Below are 24,665 nucleotides of genomic sequence, written 5' to 3'. Positions count from 1 at the left end.
CCTCGACGCCTTTCAACGCCAACTGACGCCTTTCGACTCCACCCCGACATTCGCTCGTATGGAATGGCCCTCAGCACGTCATGTCCTTCCACGTCCTCGCCGCCGCGATCGACATCAAGCGCGCGATCGCGGCGGAGCTCCCGATCCCGATCGAGACGATGGCGCTCAAGGCGGCGGGCGCGGTCGAGGGCGCGGGCGCGGTCGAGGGGGAGGGGGAGGACGCGGCGGCGGCGGCGGCGGCGGCGGCGACGATGCGCGACGCGACGACGCTGTTCGACGTCGGCGTCCGACCGGGCGACGAAGCGGAGCTCGAGCTCGTCGTGGAGTACGCGAAACCGTCCGAGGAGGAGGCGGAGGCGGTCGACGTCGATCCGAACGCGCCGAAAGTGTTGCCCGAGCGCATCGACGTCGTCGTCGCGCCGAAGGAGCGCGGCGGACAACCGAGGGTGGTCTCGGTGGTGATCGACGCGTCGAATTGCGAAAAGCCGCGGTATAAGGGCGGGTACCGGCACAAGCACACGGGGACGAGATACCACCACGCGGAGATTCAGACGATGCGTAAACCGAGGGAGTGGCCGAAGGACGCGAAGTTCACGCGCGACACGCAGACGACGGAGGCGCGGACGCGGACGATCATGACGAAAAAGGAAGCCGCGACGCAGATGAAGAGGAAAGATTTACTCATCAACGAGAACCGCGACGCGTTCGTCTCCGCGGGTCGGTACGTCGACAGCGACGAGTGGCACGCGATCCGCGTCGCGGCGACGACGGTGCTGCAGAGGTACGCGCGCGGGTGGTTCGCGAGGAAACTGAGGGACGTGAAGCGCGTCGAGAGGGACGAGAGAGCGAGGGCGAGGGCGAAGGCGGCGACGGAGAAGCTCGACGCGGAGGAACGTCGGCGGAGGAAAGAGATCGAGCGCCGGATGCGCCCGCGGACGCACGAGGACTTCGACATCTTGCGCCACGAGCTCGAGAAGTGGCGGAAATCCGAGCACGCGAAGATCGAGTCCGACGCCTCCGCGGACGACGCCGCGAAGGCGAGGAACAAACAGCTGCTGCTGCGTCGGGAGACGAAACTCCTCGCGACGATCGATCGGTTAAAAGTCACAGCCGCCGCGGAGAACAAAGACGCGCGCGTCGCGCGCGCGCTGGACGACATGTCCACCGCGAAGCGCTGGGAGTGCGACGACGGCAGCGTCGTGGAGGTGCACACCCCGTTCACGACGCGCGCGAAGGAGCTTCAACAGCTGTACAACGGCGTGCGGTTGCCGTTGGTGACGGCGGATGAGGTGCGTTCTATACTTACAAACGTTTTTCACCCGTAGCTCGGTTTCAACATTTGATCGCGTCCCCTTTCAAATGACCGGTGAACATTTTTTTCTATGGAACGACCCTCAGCGACTCGACGTGCTGCTCCACGTCAAGTGGACGGTGAAAGAGTTCGACTGCAACCTGACGCGGGAGATCGTCGAGTTGATCGATCGCGAGGCGGATTTGATCGATCGAGGGCGGGACGTCAAGACGATGGGCGGGCTGCGGCGGCGGCTGTCGAACTTGTTTCTTCAGTTCATCGAGACACCGGAGTTTAACCCGGAGGCGGCGAGGTACAGCGTCGCGGCGGCGGCGGCGGCGTTGCAGGAGCAGGAGAAGGAACTCGCGCGCTCGAAACGCACCGCGCGCGTGCGTTAGACGCTATAGTGATTGCGGCTCATCAGAGCGTACTGTACTATAATACGATACGATAGTCGTAATAAATACCTCGAGCGGTCATGTCAACTCGTACTCGTCTCCTCCTCGCGAGAGAGCGCCTTCGCGAGCGCCAACTCTTTCAGGAGCTTCTTCTCCGCCCAGAGGGATAACAACGCGGTGTACACGACGTTGATCGCCGCGTAGGTGCCCACTCTGAATTGAACCGGCGCGACGCCGTACACGATCACGTCCGCGGGGATCCACCACGCGGCGTCCGCGGCGTAGAGCGTGAACCACTCCTCTTTCAGACGTTTCCTCGCCGCCCTCGGCGCGGATTGCCACCACGTCTCGTCAGGGGCGTTCTATACAAGCGAACGTCGGGGTGGAGTTGAAAGGCGTCAGGTGGAGTTGAAAGGCGTCGAGGTCGGGGATTGGAAGCGAGGTGTGGGCGCAGAGACACGCCGGGAAAAGTCCTTAAGGATCGGCGTTCACCTCGCCAACGCGGTCGTATGGGGACCAGTGTATAGAACGCACCTCAGCGCGCCGCGTCGGCGGCGCGTCCCCGCGAACCCCGTCCTCCTCCTTTCCCTCCTCCTCCTCGTGCCCGTCTTTCGCGGCGAGCACCGCCATCGTCGTCAAGAACGCCGCGCACCACATCGGCGCGAAGATCGTCATGTCCGCGACGATCGACTCCGCGACGCGCAACCCCGCCGCGTTGGCGTTCTCGATGCCGCCCGCGACGCCGCCCGCGGGCCACGTGGCCACGCCGGGCCACGTGGCCACCGCGTCGTCCAGCCACGTGTACCACCCGTGCGAGAACACGCCGTCCATGGCGCCGAACGTGGCGTACCGGCGCAGCCTGCGCGCGTCCCACGTCGCGAGCGCGGGCGCCGACGGGGAGGGATCGACGAGCGCGGGCGCGCGCGTGTCCACCGAGGACGCCGCCACCTTGCGCTCGGAGGACTGCGCGATGAGGTCGGAGACGATGTAGGACGCGACCGCGACCGCGGCGTCGCTCGCGAGACCCGGATAGTTCCACTCGCTCAGGGGGAGGAAGATGGGGAACGCCGCGCGCGGGGGGTGGGGGCCGCGCGCGCGACCGCGTCCATCCCCGCGTCGTCGTCCGACGACGACGACGACGTTAGTATCGCGTTTTCCTAACGGACGACTGCCGACGCCGCAACGCGGCGACGGCGACGCCGCGGCGGCCGCGCGCGACGGCGTCGTCGCGCCGTGAAAGCGATTCGCGGAGGGCGACGCGGCGCGCGACCACCCCAACGCGGCGCTCATCCTCGCGCGCGCGGACCGCGACGACGACGCGTCGACGATCGGCGCGGATATTTGTCATCGTCAGCACGGCACGCCCGAACCGCTTTACGCTCTTTTTGTCGTCGTCACAGCATCAGGTCCCGCAGATCCTCCCTCGCGCGCCACCGATGGACGCCGCGCTCCTCGCCGCGGCGCCGGGCCTGCGCTTCCTCGGATGCGAGGTCGGCGAAGGCCCGCTCGGGCGCGGGTGCATGGCGTCTCGACCGGTGGGCAACGTCCCCGCCGGCGACCCGGTCGTTCGCGTGCCCGTGAATCAATCCGTCGCGCTGTGCGTCGACGGCGCGCACGACGTCGCGCGTTCGATCGCGACGCGCAGGCAGCGCGAGATGGGCGTCCCGGACGAGCTCCTCCGAGCGCTCGATCCGAACGAGAACGCCCCCGCCGCGTCAGCCGCCGCCGCCGCGTCCTCCTCCGCAAACTCCTCCTGGTCGCTCACCGCCTCCGAGCGCATGGGCGTCCTCCTGCACTGGGCGACCGCGCCGAATCGCGCGACGCCCAGGATGGCGGCGTACGCGTCCACACTCCCGACCGCGTCGGAGCTCTCCGTCGGCGCGCTGTTCGACGCGGACGAGACGTCGTGGCTGCAAGACGCCGCGCTCGAGGCGCGATGCGCGAGCGCGCGCGCGCGCCATCGCGTCGTCGCGGAAGAGACGCGGTCGCGAGTCTCGTCGGACGACGACGACGACGATTTTTTCGCGCTCTCGCTCGCGCGCGCGTCCTCGCGAACCTTCGGCGCGCTGAACGGCGCGCTCGGACTCATGTGCCCGGGCGCGGACATGATGAACCACGCGTTCGGGCCGTCGTGTAACTTCCGCGTCGTGAACGCGGACGGCGACGCGCCGACGGGCGAGCAGCTGTTATTCGGCGATTCCGACGACGTCTTTTTCGAGCTGTACGCCGTGCGCGGCGGCGGCGGCGTCCGCGCGGGCGAGGAGCTGTTCATATCCTACGGCGAGGAGCTCACGAACGCGGAGTTGATGATGAACTACGGGTTCGCGGTGCCGAGGAACCCGAACGAGGTGGTGCCGCTGGGGGACGGCGGCGGCGGCGGCGGCGGCGGCGGCGGCGGCGGCGGCGGGGACGTCTCCGTCCTCGACGCCATAGAGCCCCCCGAGGACGGCGGCGACGACCGCGTCGACGCCGTCTCGAAAGCCGCGGGCGACGCCGCGCGCGTCGGGAGCGACGCCGACGCGGTCGCGTACGCCGTCGCCGCGCGCCGCGCGCTGAAACGTAGCGCGAGAGCCGCCGCCGCGAACGGGGACGCGCGCGTCGTCGCCGCCGCCGACGCCGTCGAGCGCGCGCTCGCGGGCGCGCCCACGACCTTAGACGAGGACCTCGCGCTGTTGGCCGGCGGCGGCGCGTCGAGGTCGTGTCGGACCGAGGCCGCGACGTGGTACCGCGTCGAGCGGAAGAGGCTGCTGCACGCGTCGTTGGCGGTGCTGACGACGGCGGCGCGGCGGCGCGGCGGCGGGTGACGGCGCGCGAACTGAGACGGACCAAGCTAACTTAATTAATTATTTTCCGCGCCGCGCCGCGCCGCGCCGCGCCGCGCCTCGGGGCTACACTACTTGTTCTTCTTCTTCTCTTCCTCGAGCATCCCCTCCAGAAGCTTGATCTGCCGCTTCGCGACCGCCATCCCGGCGTCGAACCCTTTCTGCGTCTGCTCGATCTGCGCCTCGAGCTTGAACACATCCTTCTCCGCCTCCTTCAATCGTCCTCGGTACATCTCTAACCGTCCCTCCGCGTCCTCCGCCCTCGCGGTCGCGTCCCTCAGTTTCCCGCCGAGTTCGCTGCTGTGTGCGCGCTCCGTCTCGAGCTGGTACTCGAGCTCCGCGATCTTCGCCTTCGCGTCGCCGTTGCCGAACAGACGCGCGACGACCGGGCCTCGCGACCGCGACTTGAGCGATTTCGACGATGACGATTTCGACGCGTCGCCGTCCGCGATCTTCGGGGCGTAGAACGCGGGCGAGCGCCCGATGGGCTTCATCGCGAACACGCGCGGCGTCAGCGACGGCGCGGACGCGCGACGCGACGCCCCGGGGGCGACCGCGCTCATCCTTCCTTCCTCTCGCGCGCGGCGTCGTGTGACCGATGCTAACCTTTCGAGGCGGAAAACACGCCAAGTGGCCGCTCGAAGATTTTTTCGCGTTTTTGCGGCTCTCCACGCCACGTCCCTCCCGCGCGCCGACGCGCGCAGACCCTCGCGCGCCGACTCGGCCCACCGTCGATCCCGCACGCGAGGATGCTCGCGATCGCGATGACGACGCCGGCGTCCGTCGCCGCGCCGCGCGCCGCCGCGCTCGGCGCCGCGCGCCGCGCCGCCGCCGCGCCATCTCGTCGCTCGCGCGCCACCGCCATGGCCAGATCGTCGCTTCGACGCCGCGGTCGAGATCTGGTGGATCTGAGCCTCGCGAGCGTCCGCGCGGCGTCCTCGCCAACGTCCTCCTCCGCGTCCGCGCGCGTCGACGACGGCAGCGAAGACGCGCGTCGTCGTCGTCGTCGTCGTCGTCGCGGCGTCGCGCGCGGCGGCGTCATCGCGGCCGCCGGCCCCGGCGATCGCGTCTCGATCGGGGACATGAAGCGAGCGCTCGCGAACGCGGGCGCGGACGCCTCGTCGTGCTTCGAGCGCGCGGACCTCGAGGCGAAGTTCGCGCTCCTCACGGACGCGCAGAAGGCGAACGTGGGGGAGGCGTCCGCGTCGTCGAGCGGCGCGGAAGGAGGAGAGCCGTCGTCGTCGTCGTCCTCGTCGTCCTCATCCTCGTCGTCGTCGTCGTCGTCCGCCGCGGATGGCGATGAAAAGATGAACGCGGGCGGATCGTCCTCCTCCTCCTCCTCCGCCTCCGGCGAGGAAAAGGAAAAGAAGAAGGAGGGAGGAGGCTTCGACGCCGCGAAGGCGCTCGAGAACGTCTTCAGCGCGATCCGCGAGAGCGCGAACCGCGCGGAGGTGAAGTGGGGGATCGGCGAGAAGCTGCGAAATCAGACGTCCGGGTTTCGAGAGTCCGTCGTCAACCTCGACGCGAAGCTCGGAGTGTCCAAGTTCGTGAAGAACGCGGCGCCGCCGCTGTGGGAAAAAGTGCAGGCCTTCCGCGCCACCCCCGCGGGGAGGGTCGCGAACTTTATCTTCTACGCGTGGCTGTTCTTCTCCGGGTTCTTCTGGACGATCGTCTCGCTGGGGATCGCGGGCGCGTTTCTCGCGAATCTGCTCTTCCCGAGCTTTTTCCAGGAGAGGGCTCGAAAGGCGCAGGCGCAGATGGCGGAGCGCGTTCGAGCCGCGCAGGCGGCGCAGGCGGGCGGGATGGGCGGGATGGGAGGGATGGGAGGGATGGAAGGGATGGGCGGTGCTCCGGGAGGGATGGGCGGGATGGGCGGGAACCCGTACGGCGGCGCGGGCGGCGACCCTTTCGCGGGGAGACGCGGCGGACCGGGCGCGGGCGGCGGCGGCGGCGGGAGGAAGAGCTACGGCAGCGGCGACGTCTTCGACGTCGACGCGGACGTCAAAGACGCGTAGAAGACATTCGTTTCGTTCAATTGAAAAAACGGCGAGAGATGCGTCATCGTTACTACACGCGCGTTCTGCGTCCTCGCCAGGCTCCAACTTATTTTTCTCATCACCTCGCCGCGCCACTGCTCAACAGGCCTGGCACTGGTCTTCTACTAGCTAGGGTGATCGTTCGTCCGATCCCGACGCGCCCTGATCACCCCTCCCCCCCCCCAACCCGCACCCCCCCGGGCGCCGCGCCTTACCTTAATGCTTCCCCTCCCGCGCCGCGATCATGTGCCGGTACTCCGCCGGCCAGCACGTGATGTACGCCATCGTGAAGACGCCGCCGAGGACGTGAAAGATGGGCGCCGGGGACCCGGTGTTGATGTACCTCACGCGGTACTCCTCCATGAACGTCGTCGCGTTCCGCGTGACGTTCTCCGCGGATAACTTCCTCGCGAGGAAGTCCGGGACTTCCTTGACCTTGAGCGCGCCGAGCTGGCGGATGAACTGCGCCGCCATTTCGACAGGCTGGGAGCGCCGCGTGAGATCGCGGAGATCGCGCGCGGGTTTATGTGGCGCGACGCTTCAAACGTCCGTCCTTTGACGCAGTCAAGTTAAGTTTTCGTCGTCGCGCCGGCATTAATTCCTCGCGCGCGCGCGCCGCCTCACGCCGCCGCCCGACGCGACATGAGTTACAACGGGATCGGTCTCCAGACCACGCGCGGTTCCGGGACGAACGGATACGTCCAGACGAACAAGTTCCATCGCTCCGCGTCGCGTTTGGAGCGCAAGGAGTGGAAAGACCTCAAGGAGATCCACGGCGAGGGCGGCCGCGGAGGCGCGAAGAAGCCGTGCGAGGACATCTTAGAGCACAATCGCAAGCGAGAGATCGAGCGGAAGCTCGTCGAGCTCGAGGATGACTTGGAAGAGCGAGGGATCGCCCGGGAGGAGATCGACGAGATGCTCAAGGACGCGCGGGCGAAGTACGAGAGAGAGAGCGAGCGCAAGAAGGGCGCGGGCGCGAGGAGGTGCGCCCGATTCGAAGCCTCGCCCCGCCCCGTCCCAGATCTCGACCAGACCAGACCCCCCCGCGAGCGAACGAACGAACGAACCCTAACCCGAACCCGAACCCGAACCCTAACCCTAACCCTAACCCGACGATCGCAGGGCCGACGAGACGCACGCGATCGCGGCGAGGAAGGCGGAGAAGATGGAGTCCCTCCGCAAGGCGTTCGGGTTCAGCAAGGACAGGGCGGAGAAGGAGGGCGACGCGTTCGATCGCGATCTTCAGGAGGACCTGAAGCGCCGCCGCCGCGAGGACCGCGACGAAGCGCTCCGAGAGAAAGAGGCGAACCGCGTGAAGGAGGCGAAACGTCGCGAGAAGGAAGCGAAACGTCGCGAGAAGGAGCGCAAAGAGGCGATCAAGCTGAGAGAGAGAGAGGAGAAGCGCGCGCTGAAGGAGAAGAAGAAGCTCAAGAAACTCGGCGTCGACGTCGACGCGCGGCTGTCCGCGAAGCAGGCGGAGGAGGAGCTCGCGCGCATCGAAGAGGAGGAGCGACGCCGCGGCAGGGGGAGGTCGAGGTCGAGGTCGCGGTCGAGGGGTGGACGGCGGACGGGGGATCCACGGGATTCGAGCGCGCCGCCGCGCCGGAGCCGGAGCCGATCGCGCGACCGGTCGCGCGGCGGCGGCGGCGGCGGCGGCGGCGGGCGATCTCGGAGCCCCGCGCGCGGACGCGGGAGAAGCCGAAGCCGAAGCCGAAGCCGATCGCGCGACCGGTCGCGCGGCGGCGGCGGCGGCGGCGGCGGCGGGCGATCTCGGAGCCCCGCGCGCGGACGCGGGAGAAGCCGAAGCCGAAGCCGAAGCCGAAGCCGAAGCCGGAGCCGGAGCAGAAGCGCCCCCCCCCCCGCGAGGCGGCGCGGCCGCTCCCGCTCGCGGTCGCCGAGCGACCGCCGAGACCGCCGGAGCCCCAAGCGCGCGCGCGTCGGCGGGGGCGACCGCGACGGCGACCGCGGGCGGGTCCCGCCGCCGCCGCCGCCGCCCGGGGCGAACAGGGACGGCGGCGGGCGTGGAGGGGATAGGAGGAGGAGGGGACGCTCCAGGAGCTCCTCGAGCGGCGGCTCGTCGTCGTCGTCGTCGTCGTCGTCGAGCGGCGGCGACAGCCGGTCGAGGTCGTAGGGTTTTTACTTGTAGACGTTCTGTTTTCCATCGGAGTCGACGCGTTCACTTCACCCCACACGTCGACCACGACGTCGCGACTCGCGCGACGACGCGCGCCACGAAAGAATCCCACACGACGAACATGAGCGACCCCGCGCTCGGCGTCAAGTCCGGCGGGGACCCGACGCAGTGGCACGGCGACTACGACTGCTCCGCGTGCGGGCGGAAGCGCCTCCCCGCTGTCGAGTTTTCCGTCAACATGCAGAACAAGTACAAAGCCGATCGCCTCGCGAAGCTGCGATGTAAGAAGTGCACCGCCGCGGAGGCGGAGGCGGAGCGGCTCCTGTCGATCGAGACCGCGAAGTTGAAAGTCGCGGAGGCGGGCGAGGACGGCGCGCCGCCGGAGCTTCACGAGTGCGCGGAGTGCAAGGCGTCGAAACCGGCGAGCGAATTCAGCGGCAAACAGCTCAAGCAGAAAGGCCCGGGGAAGCAGCGCTGCCGGAAGTGCTGCGACGCCGGCGAGGAGGCCGCGGCGGCGGCGCAGACCGCGGGCACGAGCGAGAGGCTCAAGGCGGCGAGGGAGGCGAGCAAGAGGGCGGAGGCGACGAACGCGCCGGACAAGCTCGCGGTGTTCGCGCGCGAAGCCGCCATCGAAGCCGAGATGGTCACGGGATTGAAGCCGCAGAAGATCGGCGGCGGCGGGCGCGGGAGAGGAAGAGGGAGAGGATCGAACCCGAACAGCATGCTCGGGAGGGGGGGCGGGCGAGGACGCGGGTGAGGGGGGACGAAAAAGTCAAGTCGCGGTGCGGTGCGGTCGATATGCGTTCTTCTTTCGTTCTGTTCCGTTTGCGTTCTCAACGTTCTCGCGGCGCGGCGCGCCGTCGTCTCGTGCGTTCCTTCATCCGTCGCGTCGGCGGGGGATTCCGTCCTTCCGCCGCGTTCTTCGCTCAACATCACTACGTCTGCCAGCGCGGCCACCCCGGGTCGTCTTCCTCCCCGGGCTCCAAACGCGGCGGCGTGATCCCAGACGCGTCAACGGTGACGTCGCGCATCAGTTCCATCCTGACGTACGCGCCGACGTACTCTTCTTCCCCTTCCGCGACCGCGTCCGTCGAACTTTCGTCCTCGTCCTCCGCGTCGGCGGCGGCGACGTCGACGTCCTCACGCGTCATCGGCTTCTTCCACGTTTCGTCTCCCACGAGGTCGTGGTCCCAATCCGAGGACGTGTACTTGGGCCGGCTCTTCTTCTTCGTCTTCTTTTCTTTCGACGCCGCCGCCTCGTCCTTCTCCGAATCCCCCCACTCCGTCGCGTCGTCGCGCTTAAACTCCAACTTCACCTTCGTGTGCTTCACCCCGCTGTCGACGACGAAGAGAAACGGCCGGCTTGAGAAACGACGTTCGACGCGCGAGGGAGGACGTACCAGACCACGCGGGGAGGCGTCTCGGAACGTGATACGAAAGGAAAATGATTTCTCGACTCGACGCACCTGTCGATGACGCCGCTGCTCTCCACCGCGGCGACGACGTCGTCGAACGGCACGCCTCTGCAGTCGAACGGCCCGCGGACGTGCTTCGTCCGCGGCGGCGGGCCGTCGCCGATCGTGACGAGGACGTCCGAGTCTTTGAGGCGCGTCGCCGTGCATCGAACGAGGACGTCGCCGCGGCGCACGGGCGTGAGCGACGCCGCGGAGTTCTCGCGGACGCTCTCGACGACCGCGGCGTACTGCCCGCCGGCGTCGCGGAACGTGATGCCCATGTCCACGGCCGGGAGCTCGACGTCGTATATCAGCTCGTCGCGCCCGGTGACCGGGTCGTTGAGGATCGTCGCGGACGGCGGCGTCGCGGAGCGCAGCGCGTCCGGCGGGGGCGGCTCGTCGTCGTCGTCGTCGTCGTCGTCGTCGTCGTCGTCTTCGCGCGCGGCGTCGGCTCGGGTCGGACGCGCGCGGGGGAGGAGGACGCGCGCGGCGCGAGGGCGGGCACCGCGGCTTCTTCGCGCGAGGAGGAGCGGGCTTCTCGGGGTGGAGAGGCGCGGCGGTGCGGCGGCGGCGGCGGCGGCGAGCATCGTATCGGGCGTGGGAGGCGCGCGGAGAGAGTGCGGCCGTCGTGGCTTTCTCGAGCTCCGAGAGTTCTTTCTGAGCTGAGCTGTTTGGCGAAAAAATTGTATTTCAACCGACCGAGCGCTTCCTTCCCGCGCGCCCTCCTCTCTCCCCTCCTCGCTCCACTCGACGACGCGTCCCGCGCCGCCTCCTCTCCTCACTCCAACCTCCTCTCCGCCTTCAAATGTTGTTCGTATTAGTAGTAAGTTCAGTAATAGTAACGCACGCGCGTCAACCGTTTAACGGTAAAAGCACGTCAGCACCGCGAGCGCGACTGATGGGCGTTCCATACGAGCGAACGTCGGGGTGGAGTTGAAAGGCGTCAGATGGAGTTGAAAGGCGTCGAGGGCGGGGATTGAAAGTGATGGACCCTGGGCGGAGAGAGACGCCGGGCAAAGTCCTTAAGGAACGGCGTTCACCACGCCAACGCGGTCGTATGGGGACCAGTGTACAGAACGCGCCTGAGCAAAACGCGGTGACGATCACCTCTTGGTTGAGGAGGTACCACACCGGCACGGAGATCGAAAACATCTCGAAGATTATGTTCGGGAGGTAATACGTCGCGAACAGCGTCGCCGCGAACGTCGCGAGGACGATCGAGAAGGACCGGAAGAACCGTTTGTTGTTGTGCTGTTGCGCCGCCTCGCGGTCGATGTTCGCGCTGTCGGACGAGACGGACGACGGGGAAGGGAAGGCGGCGGGAAGCGATGCTATTGGTCAGCGGCATGATGACGTGGACGAGAGGGAAGAAAGGGAAGGGAAGGGAATATGATGTAGAGAAAAAAACGAAACGCTGCGACACCGTCCGTTACATTTTTCAGAAAGAAAATATCGTCTCGCGCACCTCGGTCCCGGGTCCACGTCCGCGAGCTTGGCGAACATTCGAAACATCATGAAGATCGTGGCGTAGATGATGGGCTGCAGGTTACGAACCGTCGCCGGGGTCATGTACGTGATGATCGTCGCCGCGGCCGCGATCGCGACGTTGACTTGCTTGTCCTTCATCACGCTCTCGCACTTGATCGGCGCCCACGGACCGAAGAGGGAGACGGCGTCCGCGTTGAGGATCTTTTTGTCGACGCCCGAGAGATCCCCTTTGAGTCGCGCGGCGAGCGACGCCTGGACGATGCTCTCGTACGCCTCCTCCATCTTCGCGAGCTTCTCTGGCTCGGACTTGTACAGGAGCTTCTTGCGGTCGAGCGCTTTCTTGATCTCGTCCGCGTCCGCGCCGGGCTTGACCCCGAGCGCTTTGTACGGGTCCGGCGCCGCGTCGCCCGCGCCACCCCCCATGGCGTCCGCGGCGGCGGACGCGACGACGGCGCCGCGGGCGCGGCGGGCGATGCGCGCGCCGAGGACCGCCGCGCGCGCGGCGACGACGCGCTCGGACGATACCGCGCGCGGCGTCGGCGGCGGCTTCGCGTTGGATCGCGCGCTGGCTTTGGACGACGCGGACGCGCGCGCGACCGACGACGAGGCGCGGACGGCGGCGGACGCGGAGACGACGAGAGACGACGACATCTCGCGGAGATTTCTTCTTCGATTCGGTTCGATTCGACGGGCGCGTACGGAGACTTGCGACGAGCGCGGAGACGACGACGCGACGGGCGTGCGCGCGCGCGTTCCGAGTGCGGCGTGCGACCGATGAACGGCGCGGCGTGCGCGTGAATGACCGCGGACGTCCCTCGCGCGAGGACGACGACCTCGGCGATCGACCGATCTTAGCCCTATCGACAGCAGAGCGGAAGATCTCCGAAACCACTGCACGTCTGGTCGCGGCGTGGGAGGGGGACGTTTCCCGTCACGAGCTCCCGCGCGCCATCTGACGCGCGCACAACGCCGCGCGCACCGAGCGCACGCACGCGACGCGCGCGCGGTCACCGAGGAACGCGCATCGAAGCGCGGCGGGCGGCGGAGGCGTCGTCGATTCGCGCCCGCGCGCGTCCGTCGTCCGCGGCGGAGCGGCGGCGATCTCGGCGCGAGAGGGAGGCGTTCTTCTCGCGGCAGCGCGCGGCAGGGAGAGCGTAATCCAGTCGTCTCGGGGAAACAACGACGCGCGAGCGATGGCGGGGTCGTGCTCGCGCGCGCCGAGGGCGAAAACGTTCGGCGAGCCGTTCGCGTTCGGCCGCCCGTTGAAGCTGAACAGTGATCCGCGCCCGCTGTCGGATCGAAGCAACCGCGGCGTCCATCGCGCGCATCATCGCGAGCGGCGCGACGGCTCGGGACCGCCGTCGTCCTCCGCCTCCTCCACCACCTCCGGTTATTCCGAGACGGCGGACGCGCGCTCGAACGCGCGGCGCCAACGCCGACGCGAACCCGTCGGCGGCTACGGCGTCACGCCGCCGTGCGCGATGGCGCCGACGCCGCTGATGCGCACGAGCAGCACGTCGCCGTGGGACTTCCGCGACGACGACGGCGTCGCGGACGCGAAGCGGATGCGAGGGGGGAACGCGAAAGACGGAGACGGATTAATATTCTACGTCCACCCGGACGACGTCCCCGCGCGCGCGATCAAAGCGCGGCCGTACGAGCCGTACAAGCCGCCGACGCCGGAGAAGGCGAGAGAGAAGACGCCGGTGAAGGCGGTCGGTGGCGACGACGAGGACGACGACGAGAAGGAGGACGACGAGCTCACGGCTGTCGAAAAGCTGACGCGCGCGCCGTCGCATCATCGATCGCTCAGGTGCGTTCTATACACTGGTCCCCATACGACCGCGTTCGCGTTGTGAACCCCGATCCTTAAGGACTTTGCCCGGCGCATCTCTCCGCTCACCAAACACTTTCAATCCCCGCCTTCGATGCCTTTCAACTCCACCTGACGCCTTTGAACTCCACCCCGACTTTTGCTTGTATAGAACGGCCCTCACGATCGAGGAGCGCACGAAGCGTTGGGAGGAGAAAGAGCGCGAGCGCGAGCGCGCCGTCAAGGAACGGAAAGAACGCCTCGCGATGGAGGCGAGGGAGATCGCGGCGGCGGCCGCGGCCGCGGCGGCGTCGCGCGGCGCGGCGCGGCGACCCGCGGCGCCGCGTGTCGCGTTCGGCGGCCGCCCGCCGCCCAAGCCTCCGAAACCGCCCCCACCGGAGCGTTACTACTCGCACGAGGACGAGCTCGACGCGTTCGCGCCGCCGAAACGACACGGCCCCGCGTTCTCCTTCGGCGTCCGCGCGTCGCAGAGCGCGATATTGGAAGGCCCGGGGAAGGACTCGCCGGGACCGGCGGCGTATTACGATTTGGAGATGACCCACGAGGCGCTCGTCGGCCACGTCCCGACGGCGACGTTCGGGAAGCCGCCCGAGCGCGGCGGCGGCGGCGGCGGCGGCGGAGGTGGCGGCGGCGCGTGGTCGTCCGCGTGGTCGTCCGACCCGGACGCGCCGGGCCCCGGGGAGTACGACGTGGACGTCGCCGCGGCGCGGACGAAGCGCGGCGCGCCGGCGTACAGTTTCGGAGGGAAACATTTCGACGCGGCAGCGCGCGCGTCCGCCGACGTCCCGGGACCTGGGGCGTACCACCCCGAAGAAGAGATCCAGATCCTATCGGACGGCACCGCAGTTCTTCTCGGCGGGGTCAGGGACTCGATCAATTCGAAAGGCTTCACGTTCGGCGCGCGCGTCGGGCCATCGTGGCACGACGCCGGCGCGGGCGCGGACGCGCCGGGCGTCGGGGAATACTACAAAGATCCGCTGCTTTTCCACGCGACGCGCGCCGCCGGGACGGACACCGCGCCCGCGTTCTCGTTCGGGACCGCCGCGCGCGGCGGACCCGACGCTCGCCACGACGCGGACCCGACGCCGGGACCGGGGGAGTACGTCGGCGTCGAGGCGTACTTCGCGGAGGCGGACGCGAGAACGTCCATCGCGCGGAGCACCTTTGGCGTCCGAAGACCGTCGCCCGGCGACGCCGCGTCCGCGACGGGCGCCATCGGTCCCGGCGAATACCACAGGGACCGGACGCTCGAGGACCCGGAGGCGATCCGCGGCGGACCCGCGTACACGCTCGCGGCAAGGCTCGCGGGTCCGACGTCGGCGACGTCGGCGAGCGCGGACGCGCCCGGCCCCGGGCAGTACGACGTTCATCTCGCGCGCGCCGCCGACCGCGGACCCGCGTTTACGATGGCGGGGAGAACCGGGAGACCGGGAGACGACGACGACGACGCGCGAAGTCGGGGACCCGGTCCCGGCGCGTACGACGTCCGCGCCGTCGCCGCCGTCGGCAGCGCGAGCGCGGGCGCGCCCGCGTACACGATCGGCGAGAGGGTTAAGACGCGCGCGCCCGCCGCGGACGTCCCGGGACCGGGGCATTACGGCGCCGCGCCGGGGCTGCCGAGCGACGCCATCGACGGCGGCTTCTCCTCGTTCGTCGACGGCGGCGGCGGCGGCGGCGGCGTCGCGCGAGGGTACACGATCGCGGGGAGGGACGCGTGGGAGCGCGGCGGCGCGGGGGACTCGGGGTTCGAGATGCCGGGGCCCGGGGCGTACGACGTCGGCGGCGACGCGACGGCGCGGCCGCGTGCGGCGGCGCCGGCGTTTACGATGGCGGGGCGCGCGCGCGACGCGTCGGCGCTCGACGACGCGCCGGGTCCGGGGGAGTACGCGAAGGAGCTCGACGCGGTGACGAAGGACGGGTCGAGCGGGCCGTCGTACACGTTCGGGCGGAGGCACGCGAACGACGGCGCGATGGGGAACATGAAGGAGAAGGCTGCCGTGCCGGGCCCGGGGGCGTACCGCGTCCACGACGCCGACGACGACGACGCCGACGACGCCGACGGGGGCAGCGGACGACGACGAAAGCGACCGAAACCGAAGCGAGGCTACACGATCGCGACGCGAACGAAAGACCCGGCGACGATCGGCGACGCGCGCGGCGGACCGGACTGGCCCGGCCCCGGGGAGTATCACGACTCGGACAGACTCGCCGCCGACGCGGAGGGCGGGCGCACGATGGGCGCGAGGCTGCCCGCCGCGGGGACGGACGCGACACCCGGTAAGGAAGGGCCCGGCCCGGCGATGTACGGCGGATACACGACGGCGGATCTGGAGGTGGGGACGGAGTGGAGCATGGGGGAGAGGCTCGAGACGGGGGGCGTGTTCGCGAACGCGATGGGCGAGGACGCGCCGGGACCGGGGTACTACGCGCCCGAGGTTTTTCAGTGGCCCGTCGGGAAAGTCGTGCCGTGGAAACAAGTCGGGTTCACGATTCGTCCGCGGAGGGACGACGACGGCGGAGGCGGCGGCGGGAGGTCGCCCGGGCCGCCGACGCCAGGGCCGGGATACTACGAGCCGGATACCTCGACCCTGGAGGCGGACGCGCGCGCGAAGACGCCGCCGTGGAGGATGAAGGGCGTCTCCGTGAAGACGCGCGAGGGGTGGGAGAAAGCCGCCGCGCGCGAGCGAAAAAGCGACGCGCCCGCGCCGACGGACTACGACCCGACGCCCCCGAACGGGAGATCCCCCGGGGGGCCCGCGCACACGATCGGCGTGCGTCGAGGCCCGAGCGCGCGGCGCGCGGCGGCGGCGAGACGCAACCCGAGCCCCGGGCCGGGCGCGTACGAGAACGGTCCGAGGCCGATCGGCGCGTCCAACGTCGCGAAATTGCAAAAGGGGGTCGTCCTCGGCGCGCGCCCGCCGGACCGAAAGGCGGCGGCGGACGCGGACGCGCCCGCGCCTGGGGAGTACTACCCCGACGGCGACGGCGACGACGCGAGGAAGAAGAGCTCGTCCCGGGGGCCCAACTTGGGGCGCGCGACGGGGCACGACGCCCCGGGAGGCGCGCTCGACGCCGCGACGCGCGCGGGGCGGACGCCGGGACCGGGGGAATTTTACGACGAGACGACGGACGCGCGGCGCGGCGCGAGGGGACGCGCGACGACCATCTCGAGGACCGGGCACGACGCGTACGGGGGGTTCATGGACGTCGCGCGGCTCGGCGGAGAAACGCCTGGCCCCGGGGAGTTTTATTCCGCCGGCGGGCGTCGCGGGACGACGCCGGTGCGGATCGGTCGGACGACGGGGCACGACGCGCCCGGCGGCGCGATCAGGCGCGTTCTATACACTGGTCCCCATACGACCGCGTTCGCGTGGTGAACGCCGATCCTTAAGGACTTTGCCCGGCGTGTCTCTCCGCCCACCGCTCGGTTTCAATCACCGCTCGCGTTGCCTTTCAACTCCGCTTCTGACGCCTTTCAACTCCACCCCGACGTTCGCTCGTATGGAACGCCCATAGCGGCGCCGCGCTCGCGCCGGGACCGGGCGAGTACCACCGCGACGGCGCCGGTCGGATCCGGGGCGGGGTGATCGCGCGGACGGGCCACGACGCGTACGGCGGCGCGTTGGACGCCGCGCGCGGAGCCGGCGCGACGCCCGGGCCCGGAGAGCACCACCCCGAAGACGGCGTCGGCGTCGCGAAGAGCGGATCGACGTCCAAGTCGCCGCCGCGGGGGCCGAACCTCGCGCGGATGACCGGCCGGAGCGCCGCGGGCGGGCCGCTCGACGCCGCGAGGGACGGCGCGGACACCCCGGGGCCGGGAGAGCACTACCCGGACCTCGAGGGAACGACGTCCGGGCGCGGCGCGGCGGGGAGTCGCGGTCGGGGCGTGAAAATCCCCGCCGCCGGCCGCGACGCGCCAGGGGGTCCCCTGGACGCCGCGCGCCGCGGCCGCGACGCGCCCGGCCCCGGGGAGTACCACCCCGACGACGGCGTCGCGAAGATCTCGAGCTCGACGACGTCGAAGATGCCGCCGCGCGGCGTGCACTTTGGGCGTCCGCCGCCGGCGCCGCGTCGCGGCGCCGACGCCGGCCCCGCGCCCGGCGAGTATCACCCCGACGAGCCGGTCGCGGCGCCGCCGAGGGGCATCCTCAAGAAGCGATCGACCGCGACGCCCGGGGTCACGATCCCGCGCGCGGAGGGGGGATCAAGCCTCGTCGCGAAGGACGCGGGCGATCGACCGGGGCCGGGAGAGTACGACGCGGAGTTCCACCCGAAGACGATCGCGGGGCTCGTGCGAGAGGCGTTGAAGAAGCCGGGCGCGATGGGGGAGCCGCCGCCGACGCGGAGGACGAGGTTCGCGGACGGGCCGGGTCCGGGGGAGTACCACGCCGAGGAAGATCCGTCGCGTCGAGGCGGCGTCGGGATCACGATCAAGACGAGGAAGGCGTGGGAGCCGAAGCCGAAGCCGAAGAGGGGCGCGGGGAGGGGGAGGAAGTAGTGTAGGAGGACATGTGCTGTAAGTTATTGTGAGAAACTCACTCTCTAGCTAGGTGTCTGTTCGTCTCCCTCGAGGTTTGTCGTGGATGTTCTCTCAGATCTGAACGCGCTCGTCCCCGCCTCGGCTCGGTCGCCGCCGCGGTCGTCATGCAGAACGCGTACGACATGCGCAGGTATAAGAAATCGTTCGCCGCGTTGGTCGACGCGATAGACGCGGCGCAGCGAGGTGACTGGCGAGCGTGCGTCGATTCCTACGAATTGTCCTTCAACCTCTCCGGAGGCCACCGCTCCATGTTCAAGAACCGATACTACGTCGTGTCCGGGTTCACCGCGACCCTGTGCGACGGCGCGTGCGAGCCCACGAAGAACGACTACAAGCTCATCGAGTCCATCGTCGACGACGAGAACGAGCGCCCGGAGATACGCGCGAAGGCTGCGTTCACGAAAGGCGTCCTGAGGTACGACAAAGGCGACAGAAACGGTGCCGCCCGCGCCCATCGCAAGTGCATCGCGATCGTCGACGCGGCGTCGCAAGCCGCGCGCGATCGCGAGATATTCATCGGCAACAGAGTCAACGCGCGCGGTCAGCCAGAGCACGACATGCAGCCCGCGGGCGTGGTGATGGACCGCACGAGAGCCAACGCGTCCAACAACGTTTCCGACAGGCGTGTCGCTCGAGTCGACGGCGACGTCGACTTGGACAGGGTAGTCGACGACCTCATGATCCAACGCGAAACGGCGAGGATGCGCGCGCACGGCGGAGGCGTCATCAGCAATGAAAGATCGCAGCACGTGGCGTTTCGCGCCGATCCGGACCTTATGCGAGAGCGCGGGGTGACGGGAGACGAATACAACGACAGGCTGGAACCGATTTGCGCGAGCTGTTACCGCTGCGGTTCGCGCGCCGGGTGCGCGGAGCGATACCCGTCGTGCGCCGCGTGCGGCCTCGTGGCGTACTGCGGGAAGCCGTGCCAGAGAGCGGACTGGGCGGCGCGTCACAAGGCGGAATGCCGCCCGAAGAAGGAGCTCCGACGCGGCGACATGGTCCAGTTGCCGCCGACGCGTGAGGGCGAGGGAGGGACCGAGGACGCGACGGTGACGCCCGTCGGGTTCGTGGCCGGCGACGTCGCCGACGGGACCGTCGCCGTGGAGATACGGCGAGGGGAAACGGTCGAATGCGAGGTGGAGAAGCTGAGGCGATTGCCTTCGAGGGCGCCTCCGCCGCCGCCGTGCGCGTAGTCGCGGGGATCATCGCCGGAATCGAACGAGAGGTACGAAGCGCGTAGACTACAATTGTCGTCAAGATTTTTCGTGAGCCGCGTTACACGTCGAGTCGCGTTCCCGTCGCCGCGCTATCAATACGGCCCCGCGCGGTAGTTCCCTTGCTGCTGCTGCGGCGGGTACCCGCCCTGATACCCCTGCTGCTGCTGCTGCTGCTGCCCGTACTGCTGCTGCTGGTTAGGGTACCCCTGCTGTTGATTCGCGCCGTACTCCGCGTAGGCGTTTTGCCCGTACCCGCCGCGGTCGACGCGGCCGCCGTACTGGTCCGGGTAGTACTCCCCGCCGTACCCTTGCTGCTGCCCCTGCCCGCCCCACTGCTGCTGCGGCTGCTGCCCACCCTGGCCCTGCCCCCACTGCTGCTGCTGCCCGCCCCACTGTTGCTGCTGCCCGTACGCGCCGCCGCCGTCCCACCCGCCGCCCCATCCGCCGCGTTCTTGCTCCTGATATCCGCGCTCGCGGTTCCAGCCGCCGCGGTCGTCCCATCCGCCGCCGCCTCTCCGATCGTCCCAGCCGCCGCCTCTCCGATCGTCCCAGCCGCCCCTCCGATCGTCGTAATATCCTCCCCCCGCGCGGTCGTCGCGTCTATCTCTGCCGTACGGGTGGTAGCCGCCGCCGCCGCCGCCGCCGCCGCCGCCGCGATCGCGGCCGCCGCCGTCGCGATCGCGGCCGTCGCGATACGCCGCGCGTCCTCGCCCGTCGCGGTGGTCCCCGTGGTCCCCGCCGCCGCGGTCGCGCCTCCGCGCGCGGACGCTGTCGCGCGTCTGCCCGCCGGGCTTATATTCCAGTAAGTACGCGGGAAGATCCGGGATCTCGCCTTCTTTTTGCACCCTCGCCTCCGCGCACGGGGCGCCGCCTTGGTCGACGACTCCCTTCTCGATGAGCTTCCTCGCGTGCCAACACTGCGCCTCCGTGCCGTTGATTTCCACCGTTCGAAGCGCGTTCGGATCGCCGCTCAGACGCCCGTTATCGTGCACGGTGATCTTCGCCCCGGACGCGTCGCGCATCGCGGTGATGGCGCTCCCGCGTTTGCCAATCAAACCGCCCGCGAATTCGGGCCGCACGACGAACGTCATCATGCACTGACCGACCGGGATCGGATCCGGGCTCCGTCCGTGCGGGTTATGCTTGTACCCCTTCGCCGCGAACTCCTTCGCGAACGCCTCCTGCTTCTGTCGGAAGTATCCCTCCTTGACGTCCGGGGCGTCGATCAGACGAAGAGGGTCCTCGTCCTCGCTCGGGGGATTCGTCCGGTGGTCGAGCTTCCTCGCGATGATGAGCAGCGCTGAGGGTAATTCGAGGGTCCATACAAAGCGATGATATCGGGATGGAGTTGAAAGGCGTCAGAAGCGGAGTTGAAAGGCGTCGAGGTGTGTCGGGATTGAAAGCGGGGGACCCTGGGCGGAGAGAGACGACGGCAAAAGTCCTTAAGGATCGGCGTTCACCACGGCGACGGGGTCGTATGGGGAACCAGTGTGAGATAGAACGCGCCTGAGCGCACGCAATCGTCCGAGCCTCTGATCTCGACGACTCGATCCGCGGGGAGCGACGTCGCGAGCGTTTCCGTCTTCGGGCGCAGCGCGATCGACGCGCCCGTGTTCGACGCGATGTCCGCGGCGATCGCGACGCCGGGAAGCGACGACGTCGCGTCCGGGGCGTTGGCGTTGGCGGCGGCGGCGTTGGCGTTGGCGTCGGCATCCGCGTCCGCGTCCGCCGTCGGCGCGACGTCCTCCTCCTCCGGGATCTCCCCCACGCACCCCGCGAGCTGCGAGCTCGGAATCACAACCCGCGCGACGTACTCCCCCGCCGGCCTCGCGCCGTCCGTCCCCGGCGGCGCGTGCAGGTCCACCTCCTGCTCCGTCGCTCGGAGGTGACACTTGAGGACGCCGTCGACGCCGTGGAAGAGCTCGGGATGATCCGCGGCGTCGCTCGACGTCACGACGACGACGCGGTGCGAGCGCCCGCCCTCTTGCACGTGCACGCCGCACTGCGTGGAGTCGCGCAGGTACTTCACGATCGCGCCGCGAGGGCCGATCATGTACCCCGCGCGCGAGGCTGGGATCTCGATTCGCAGCGCGGATCGAACGGCGGCGACGGGCGCCGCGCCGGCGCTCGCCGCGTCCTCGGCGGCGGCGGCGCCGCCGTCGGGCTTCTTCGCGCGGTCGCCGCCGTCGCGCGCGTCGGCGTTCGTCGCGGTCTTGGGTTCGCCGCTCGGATCCGCGGGCGCGTCCGCGGCGTTCGCGGCCGCGTCGTCCGTCGCCGTCGCCTCGTCGCCGTCGTCGTCCGCGGCGGCGATTCCGTCCGCGTCGCCTTCCGCGATGTCATCCTCCGACGCGGGATCGGTCGTCGTCTCGGGTTCGGCCGCCGCCGCCTCGTCCGCGGCGTCCTCTTTATCTTTGGGCATCGTAGCGCGCGGATGGGCGTGCTACCCCTCGCGTGCGTGACGTCGCTGACGCGCGCTGCGATCACTGACGCGCTCGCAATTACAGGTTAAAATGAAGAGCGAAGGCGAGCAGTCCTGTCTGCCTGTCCATCTGATGCTGTGTCCGCCGCTGCCGACGCTGACATAAGATAGCTAGAGGTCACGGGTCGAGAGTGCGACTGGAGCGCAGCGAAATCTCATCTCCACTCCGCGACGCGCGCGCCCCGCGGCGCCATGAAGCCCGCGCACGACGGCGACGTCGACCCGCTGTCCCTCCGCGCGGTCCTCGCCGGGTTCGTCGTCGGCTTCGTCGTCAGCGCGATGAACGTCTCGTTCGGCCTCAAGGCGGGATGGGCGCAGGGCGGAAGGCGCGTCGCGACCGATCGATCCCTCGCGGCGGACGAAAACGCGTCGATCGTCGCGACCCGACGCCGAATCTCATCTCGCCGTCCGTCGTTCCCTCCTCCATCTGACGCGCCCTCCCCACCCCCGACGCCCCCCTCCCTCCCCTTGCGCGCGCCCTCCTCCTCCTCTCCACCTCTCGTCCGTCGCAGCATCCTCGCCGCGGCCGTCAGCATCGGCCTCTTCAGCGCGCTCAAGCCCAAGGTTCCGTTCACGCAGGCGGAGGCGAACATCTGCCAGACGGTCGCCTCCGCGGCGGGGTCCATGACCATGGCCGCCGGTCTCATCGGCCCGATACCCGCGCTGCAGATGCTCGGGCACAAGTACGACGGCCTCACGATCATGGCGTGGGGCGCGTCCGTGGCGTACCTCGGCGTCTTCTTCGCCGTGCCCATGCGTCGGCACTTCCTCGTCGACCACCCGCTCAAGGCGCGTTCTATACACTGGTCCCCATACGACCCCGTCGGCGTGGTGAACGCCGTTCCTTAAGGACTTTGCCCGGCGTCTCTCTCCGCCTACCCCCCGCTTTCAATCCCCGCCCTCGATGCCTTTCAACTCCAACTGACGCCTATGAACTCCACCCCGACGTTCGCTCGTATGGAACGACCCTCAAGTTTCCATCCGGCACGGCGACGGCGGCGACCATCACGTCCATGTTCGCCGACGCGAGCCGCGCGCGCGACCAAGTCAGGACGTTGCTCATCTCCAGCGCGGTCGCCGCGCTCTGCGTCGTCGCGACGTGGCTCGACCCGTGGCTCCTGAAGCCGCCGATACTGAAAACGCTCGGGTTCAGGCGCGTTCACGTTTATTACGCCGGTCCCCATACGACCGCGTCCGCGCGATGTGAACGCCGATCCTTAAGGACTTTACTTCCCGGCGTCTGTTTGCATCTCTCCGCCCATCACCCCTCGCTACTTTCAATCCAAATACACGCCTCGACGCCTTTCAACTCCGCTTCTGACGCCCGCCTTTCAACTCCACCCCGATGTCATCGCTTCGTATTGGCAAACACCCTCAGCGCGTTGGCGAGGTGGGGGTGGGGCGTGCGGCTCGACGCGACGCTCGTCGGCGGCGGCGTGCTCATGGGTCCCAAGGTGGGGGTCTCGATCCTCTTCGGGGCGATCGTCGCGTGGGGGTTCGTGGGGCCGCACGCGGAGGCGATGGGGTGGGTGAGCGGGGACCCGCTGTCGATGAAAGGCGGCGCGCGGGGGTTGTTGTTGTGGCCGGGGGTCGCGGCGATGGTGGTGGATTCGCTCGCGCAGCTGGCGATCGCGACGGCGAGGAGTAATAAGGGCAGCGGCGGCGGCGGCGGCGGGAGAGGCCTTCCCGGGAAAGGGTCATTGGGCGGCGTCGGTGGGGACGGCGATGCACGCGTCGAGTGGGATTACGAGTACGGCGACGGACGGGTCGCACATACGGGAGGAGGTAACCTAGATATGGACGACGGCGGCGGGAGGCGCGCGGCGGCGGCGTCCGGGGCGATTTCTACTTCGAAACTCGCGGGCCCGACGCTCGTCGGCTGGGGCGGGTTGGAGTCCGGGCGGTCCTCCATCGACGACGCCGATATAGGTATGGACGACGCGCGACCGCTCGTGATTTCGTCCACGTCATCAAGCAGCACTACCACCACCGCACCGGGCGTCGTCGTCGCGCGGGATCACCACGACGTCATCCCGGCGTGGTGGTGGAAAGCCGGCGTCGCCGCCGGCGGCGCGTGCACCGCGATCATCCTCAACCGAAACTTCGACATGGCGCCGTGGCAGCCCGCGCTCGCGCTTCCGGTCGCCGGCGTCATGTCCTACATCGCGGTCCGGTGCACCGGGGAGACGGACATAAACCCGATCGGCCCGATGGGTAAGGTGATACAGCTCGTGTTCGCGCTCGCGGCGCCGGGGGAGGTGGTGACGAATCTCATGGCCGCCGCCGTCGCGTGCGGCGGCGCGGGGCAAGCCGGCGACCTCATGCACGACTTCAAGGCTGGTCTGATGATGCGATTGTCCCCGCGTAAACAACTCATCGCGCAGCTGTTGGGGATCCCCGTCGGTATTCTCGGCGCGGTGCCCGCGTACGTGCTGTTTCGGGACGTGTACCCGCTCGGGGGCGAGCAGTTCCCGGCGCCGGCGGCTGTGGCGTGGAAAGCCGTTGCGGAGGTGCTCACGAATCGGTCCAGCGCCGGCGGCGGCGGCGGGATCGGGGGGTTACCGAGCGAGGCGAAAGCGTTGATGCAACTCGCAGCCTGCTGCACGATCTTCGTGCGGCTCGTGGAGGTGTTCGGGAGGGATGGACACAGGAGGGGGTGGGCGTGGGTGCGTCACTTGCCGAGCCCCACGAGCGCCGGGATCGCGTTCATCATCCCGCCCGAGTTTTCCGTCGTCATCGCCGCGAGCGCGAGCGCGAGCGGGTGGTGGCGGAGGAGGAGGCCGACGCAGCACGAGGACCACGCGAACGTGATGGCTAGCGGGTTGTTGGCGGGCGCGGGGGTCATGGGCGTCGTCACCGCGATGGCGTCGATGGCGTTGGGGGTCGGGGATGTGACGCAGTAGTCAAAATCTTTATCACTCATTTAGTCAATCAAGCACTTAGGCAAAGATTTAGGCAAAAAATCGCTG

General features: G+C 69.1%; 12 protein-coding genes across 12 annotated transcripts; 8 read left to right on the top strand and 4 right to left on the bottom strand.

Annotated features, from left to right (window-relative positions):
• Positions 1–80: 80 nt before the first annotated feature.
• MICPUCDRAFT_58555 (uncharacterized protein) lies at positions 81–1,689 on the top strand (the record flags this gene model as incomplete). Its single annotated transcript, XM_003059335.1, has 2 exons — positions 81–1,289; positions 1,399–1,689. The coding sequence occupies 2 exons, from the start codon at positions 81–83 to the stop codon at positions 1,687–1,689; spliced, it is 1,500 nt and encodes a 499-aa protein (XP_003059381.1).
• Positions 1,690–1,772: 83 nt separating this feature from the next.
• On the bottom strand, positions 1,773–2,979 carry MICPUCDRAFT_58554 (uncharacterized protein; the record flags this gene model as incomplete). Its single annotated transcript, XM_003059036.1, has 2 exons — positions 1,773–2,051; positions 2,224–2,979. 2 exons carry the CDS (start codon positions 2,977–2,979, stop codon positions 1,773–1,775), a joined length of 1,035 nt encoding a protein of 344 aa, XP_003059082.1.
• A 941-nt stretch (positions 2,980–3,920) lies between these two features.
• On the bottom strand, positions 3,921–5,079 carry MICPUCDRAFT_58552 (uncharacterized protein). Its single transcript, XM_003059035.1, has one exon. It carries the CDS (start codon positions 5,003–5,005, stop codon positions 4,583–4,585), a length of 423 nt encoding a protein of 140 aa, XP_003059081.1. The 5' UTR covers positions 5,006–5,079; the 3' UTR covers positions 3,921–4,582.
• Positions 5,080–5,818: 739 nt separating this feature from the next.
• On the top strand, positions 5,819–6,526 carry MICPUCDRAFT_47451 (uncharacterized protein; the record flags this gene model as incomplete). The annotated part of the gene is made up of 1 exon (XM_003059334.1): positions 5,819–6,526. The coding sequence occupies one exon, from the start codon at positions 5,819–5,821 to the stop codon at positions 6,524–6,526; it is 708 nt and encodes a 235-aa protein (XP_003059380.1).
• A 237-nt stretch (positions 6,527–6,763) lies between these two features.
• Positions 6,764–7,021, bottom strand: MICPUCDRAFT_58550 (uncharacterized protein; the record flags this gene model as incomplete). The annotated part of the gene is made up of 1 exon (XM_003059034.1): positions 6,764–7,021. One exon carries the CDS (start codon positions 7,019–7,021, stop codon positions 6,764–6,766), a length of 258 nt encoding a protein of 85 aa, XP_003059080.1.
• Positions 7,022–7,189: 168 nt separating this feature from the next.
• On the top strand, positions 7,190–8,678 carry MICPUCDRAFT_69362 (uncharacterized protein; the record flags this gene model as incomplete). The annotated part of the gene is made up of 2 exons (XM_003059333.1): positions 7,190–7,530; positions 7,670–8,678. The coding sequence occupies 2 exons, from the start codon at positions 7,190–7,192 to the stop codon at positions 8,676–8,678; spliced, it is 1,350 nt and encodes a 449-aa protein (XP_003059379.1).
• A 1,447-nt stretch (positions 8,679–10,125) lies between these two features.
• Positions 10,126–11,723, top strand: MICPUCDRAFT_69361 (uncharacterized protein; the record flags this gene model as incomplete). The annotated part of the gene is made up of 2 exons (XM_003059332.1): positions 10,126–11,030; positions 11,218–11,723. One exon carries the CDS (start codon positions 10,126–10,128, stop codon positions 10,954–10,956), a length of 831 nt encoding a protein of 276 aa, XP_003059378.1. The 3' UTR covers positions 10,957–11,030; positions 11,218–11,723.
• A 1,093-nt stretch (positions 11,724–12,816) lies between these two features.
• Positions 12,817–17,955, top strand: MICPUCDRAFT_58547 (uncharacterized protein; the record flags this gene model as incomplete). Its single annotated transcript, XM_003059331.1, has 3 exons — positions 12,817–13,436; positions 13,609–16,830; positions 16,974–17,955. 3 exons carry the CDS (start codon positions 12,817–12,819, stop codon positions 17,953–17,955), a joined length of 4,824 nt encoding a protein of 1,607 aa, XP_003059377.1.
• Positions 17,956–18,101: 146 nt separating this feature from the next.
• MICPUCDRAFT_69359 (uncharacterized protein) lies at positions 18,102–19,193 on the top strand (the record flags this gene model as incomplete). The annotated part of the gene is made up of 1 exon (XM_003059330.1): positions 18,102–19,193. One exon carries the CDS (start codon positions 18,102–18,104, stop codon positions 19,191–19,193), a length of 1,092 nt encoding a protein of 363 aa, XP_003059376.1.
• A 116-nt stretch (positions 19,194–19,309) lies between these two features.
• On the bottom strand, positions 19,310–21,636 carry MICPUCDRAFT_40057 (uncharacterized protein; the record flags this gene model as incomplete). Its single annotated transcript, XM_003059033.1, has 2 exons — positions 19,310–20,498; positions 20,783–21,636. 2 exons carry the CDS (start codon positions 21,634–21,636, stop codon positions 19,310–19,312), a joined length of 2,043 nt encoding a protein of 680 aa, XP_003059079.1.
• Positions 21,637–21,888: 252 nt separating this feature from the next.
• Positions 21,889–22,545, top strand: MICPUCDRAFT_58544 (uncharacterized protein; the record flags this gene model as incomplete). The annotated part of the gene is made up of 1 exon (XM_003059329.1): positions 21,889–22,545. One exon carries the CDS (start codon positions 21,889–21,891, stop codon positions 22,543–22,545), a length of 657 nt encoding a protein of 218 aa, XP_003059375.1.
• A 164-nt stretch (positions 22,546–22,709) lies between these two features.
• On the top strand, positions 22,710–24,653 carry MICPUCDRAFT_58543 (oligopeptide transporter family; the record flags this gene model as incomplete). The annotated part of the gene is made up of 1 exon (XM_003059328.1): positions 22,710–24,653. One exon carries the CDS (start codon positions 22,710–22,712, stop codon positions 24,597–24,599), a length of 1,890 nt encoding a protein of 629 aa, XP_003059374.1. The 3' UTR covers positions 24,600–24,653.
• Between the last annotated feature and the right edge of the window lie 12 nt (positions 24,654–24,665).

The sequence above is a fragment of the Micromonas pusilla genome (assembly GCF_000151265.4).
Source record: "Micromonas pusilla CCMP1545 genomic scaffold MICPUCscaffold_6, whole genome shotgun sequence".
NCBI lineage: Eukaryota > Viridiplantae > Chlorophyta > Mamiellophyceae > Mamiellales > Mamiellaceae > Micromonas > Micromonas pusilla.
Note: the sequence above shows the minus strand (reverse complement) of the source record. Positions and strands in the feature narration are given on the sequence as shown.

Coding starts and splice junctions, on each gene's coding strand:
- MICPUCDRAFT_58552 (XM_003059035.1), bottom strand. CDS start 5,005: ATGAAGCCCATCGGGCGCTCGCCCGCGTTCTACGCCCCGAAGATCGCG.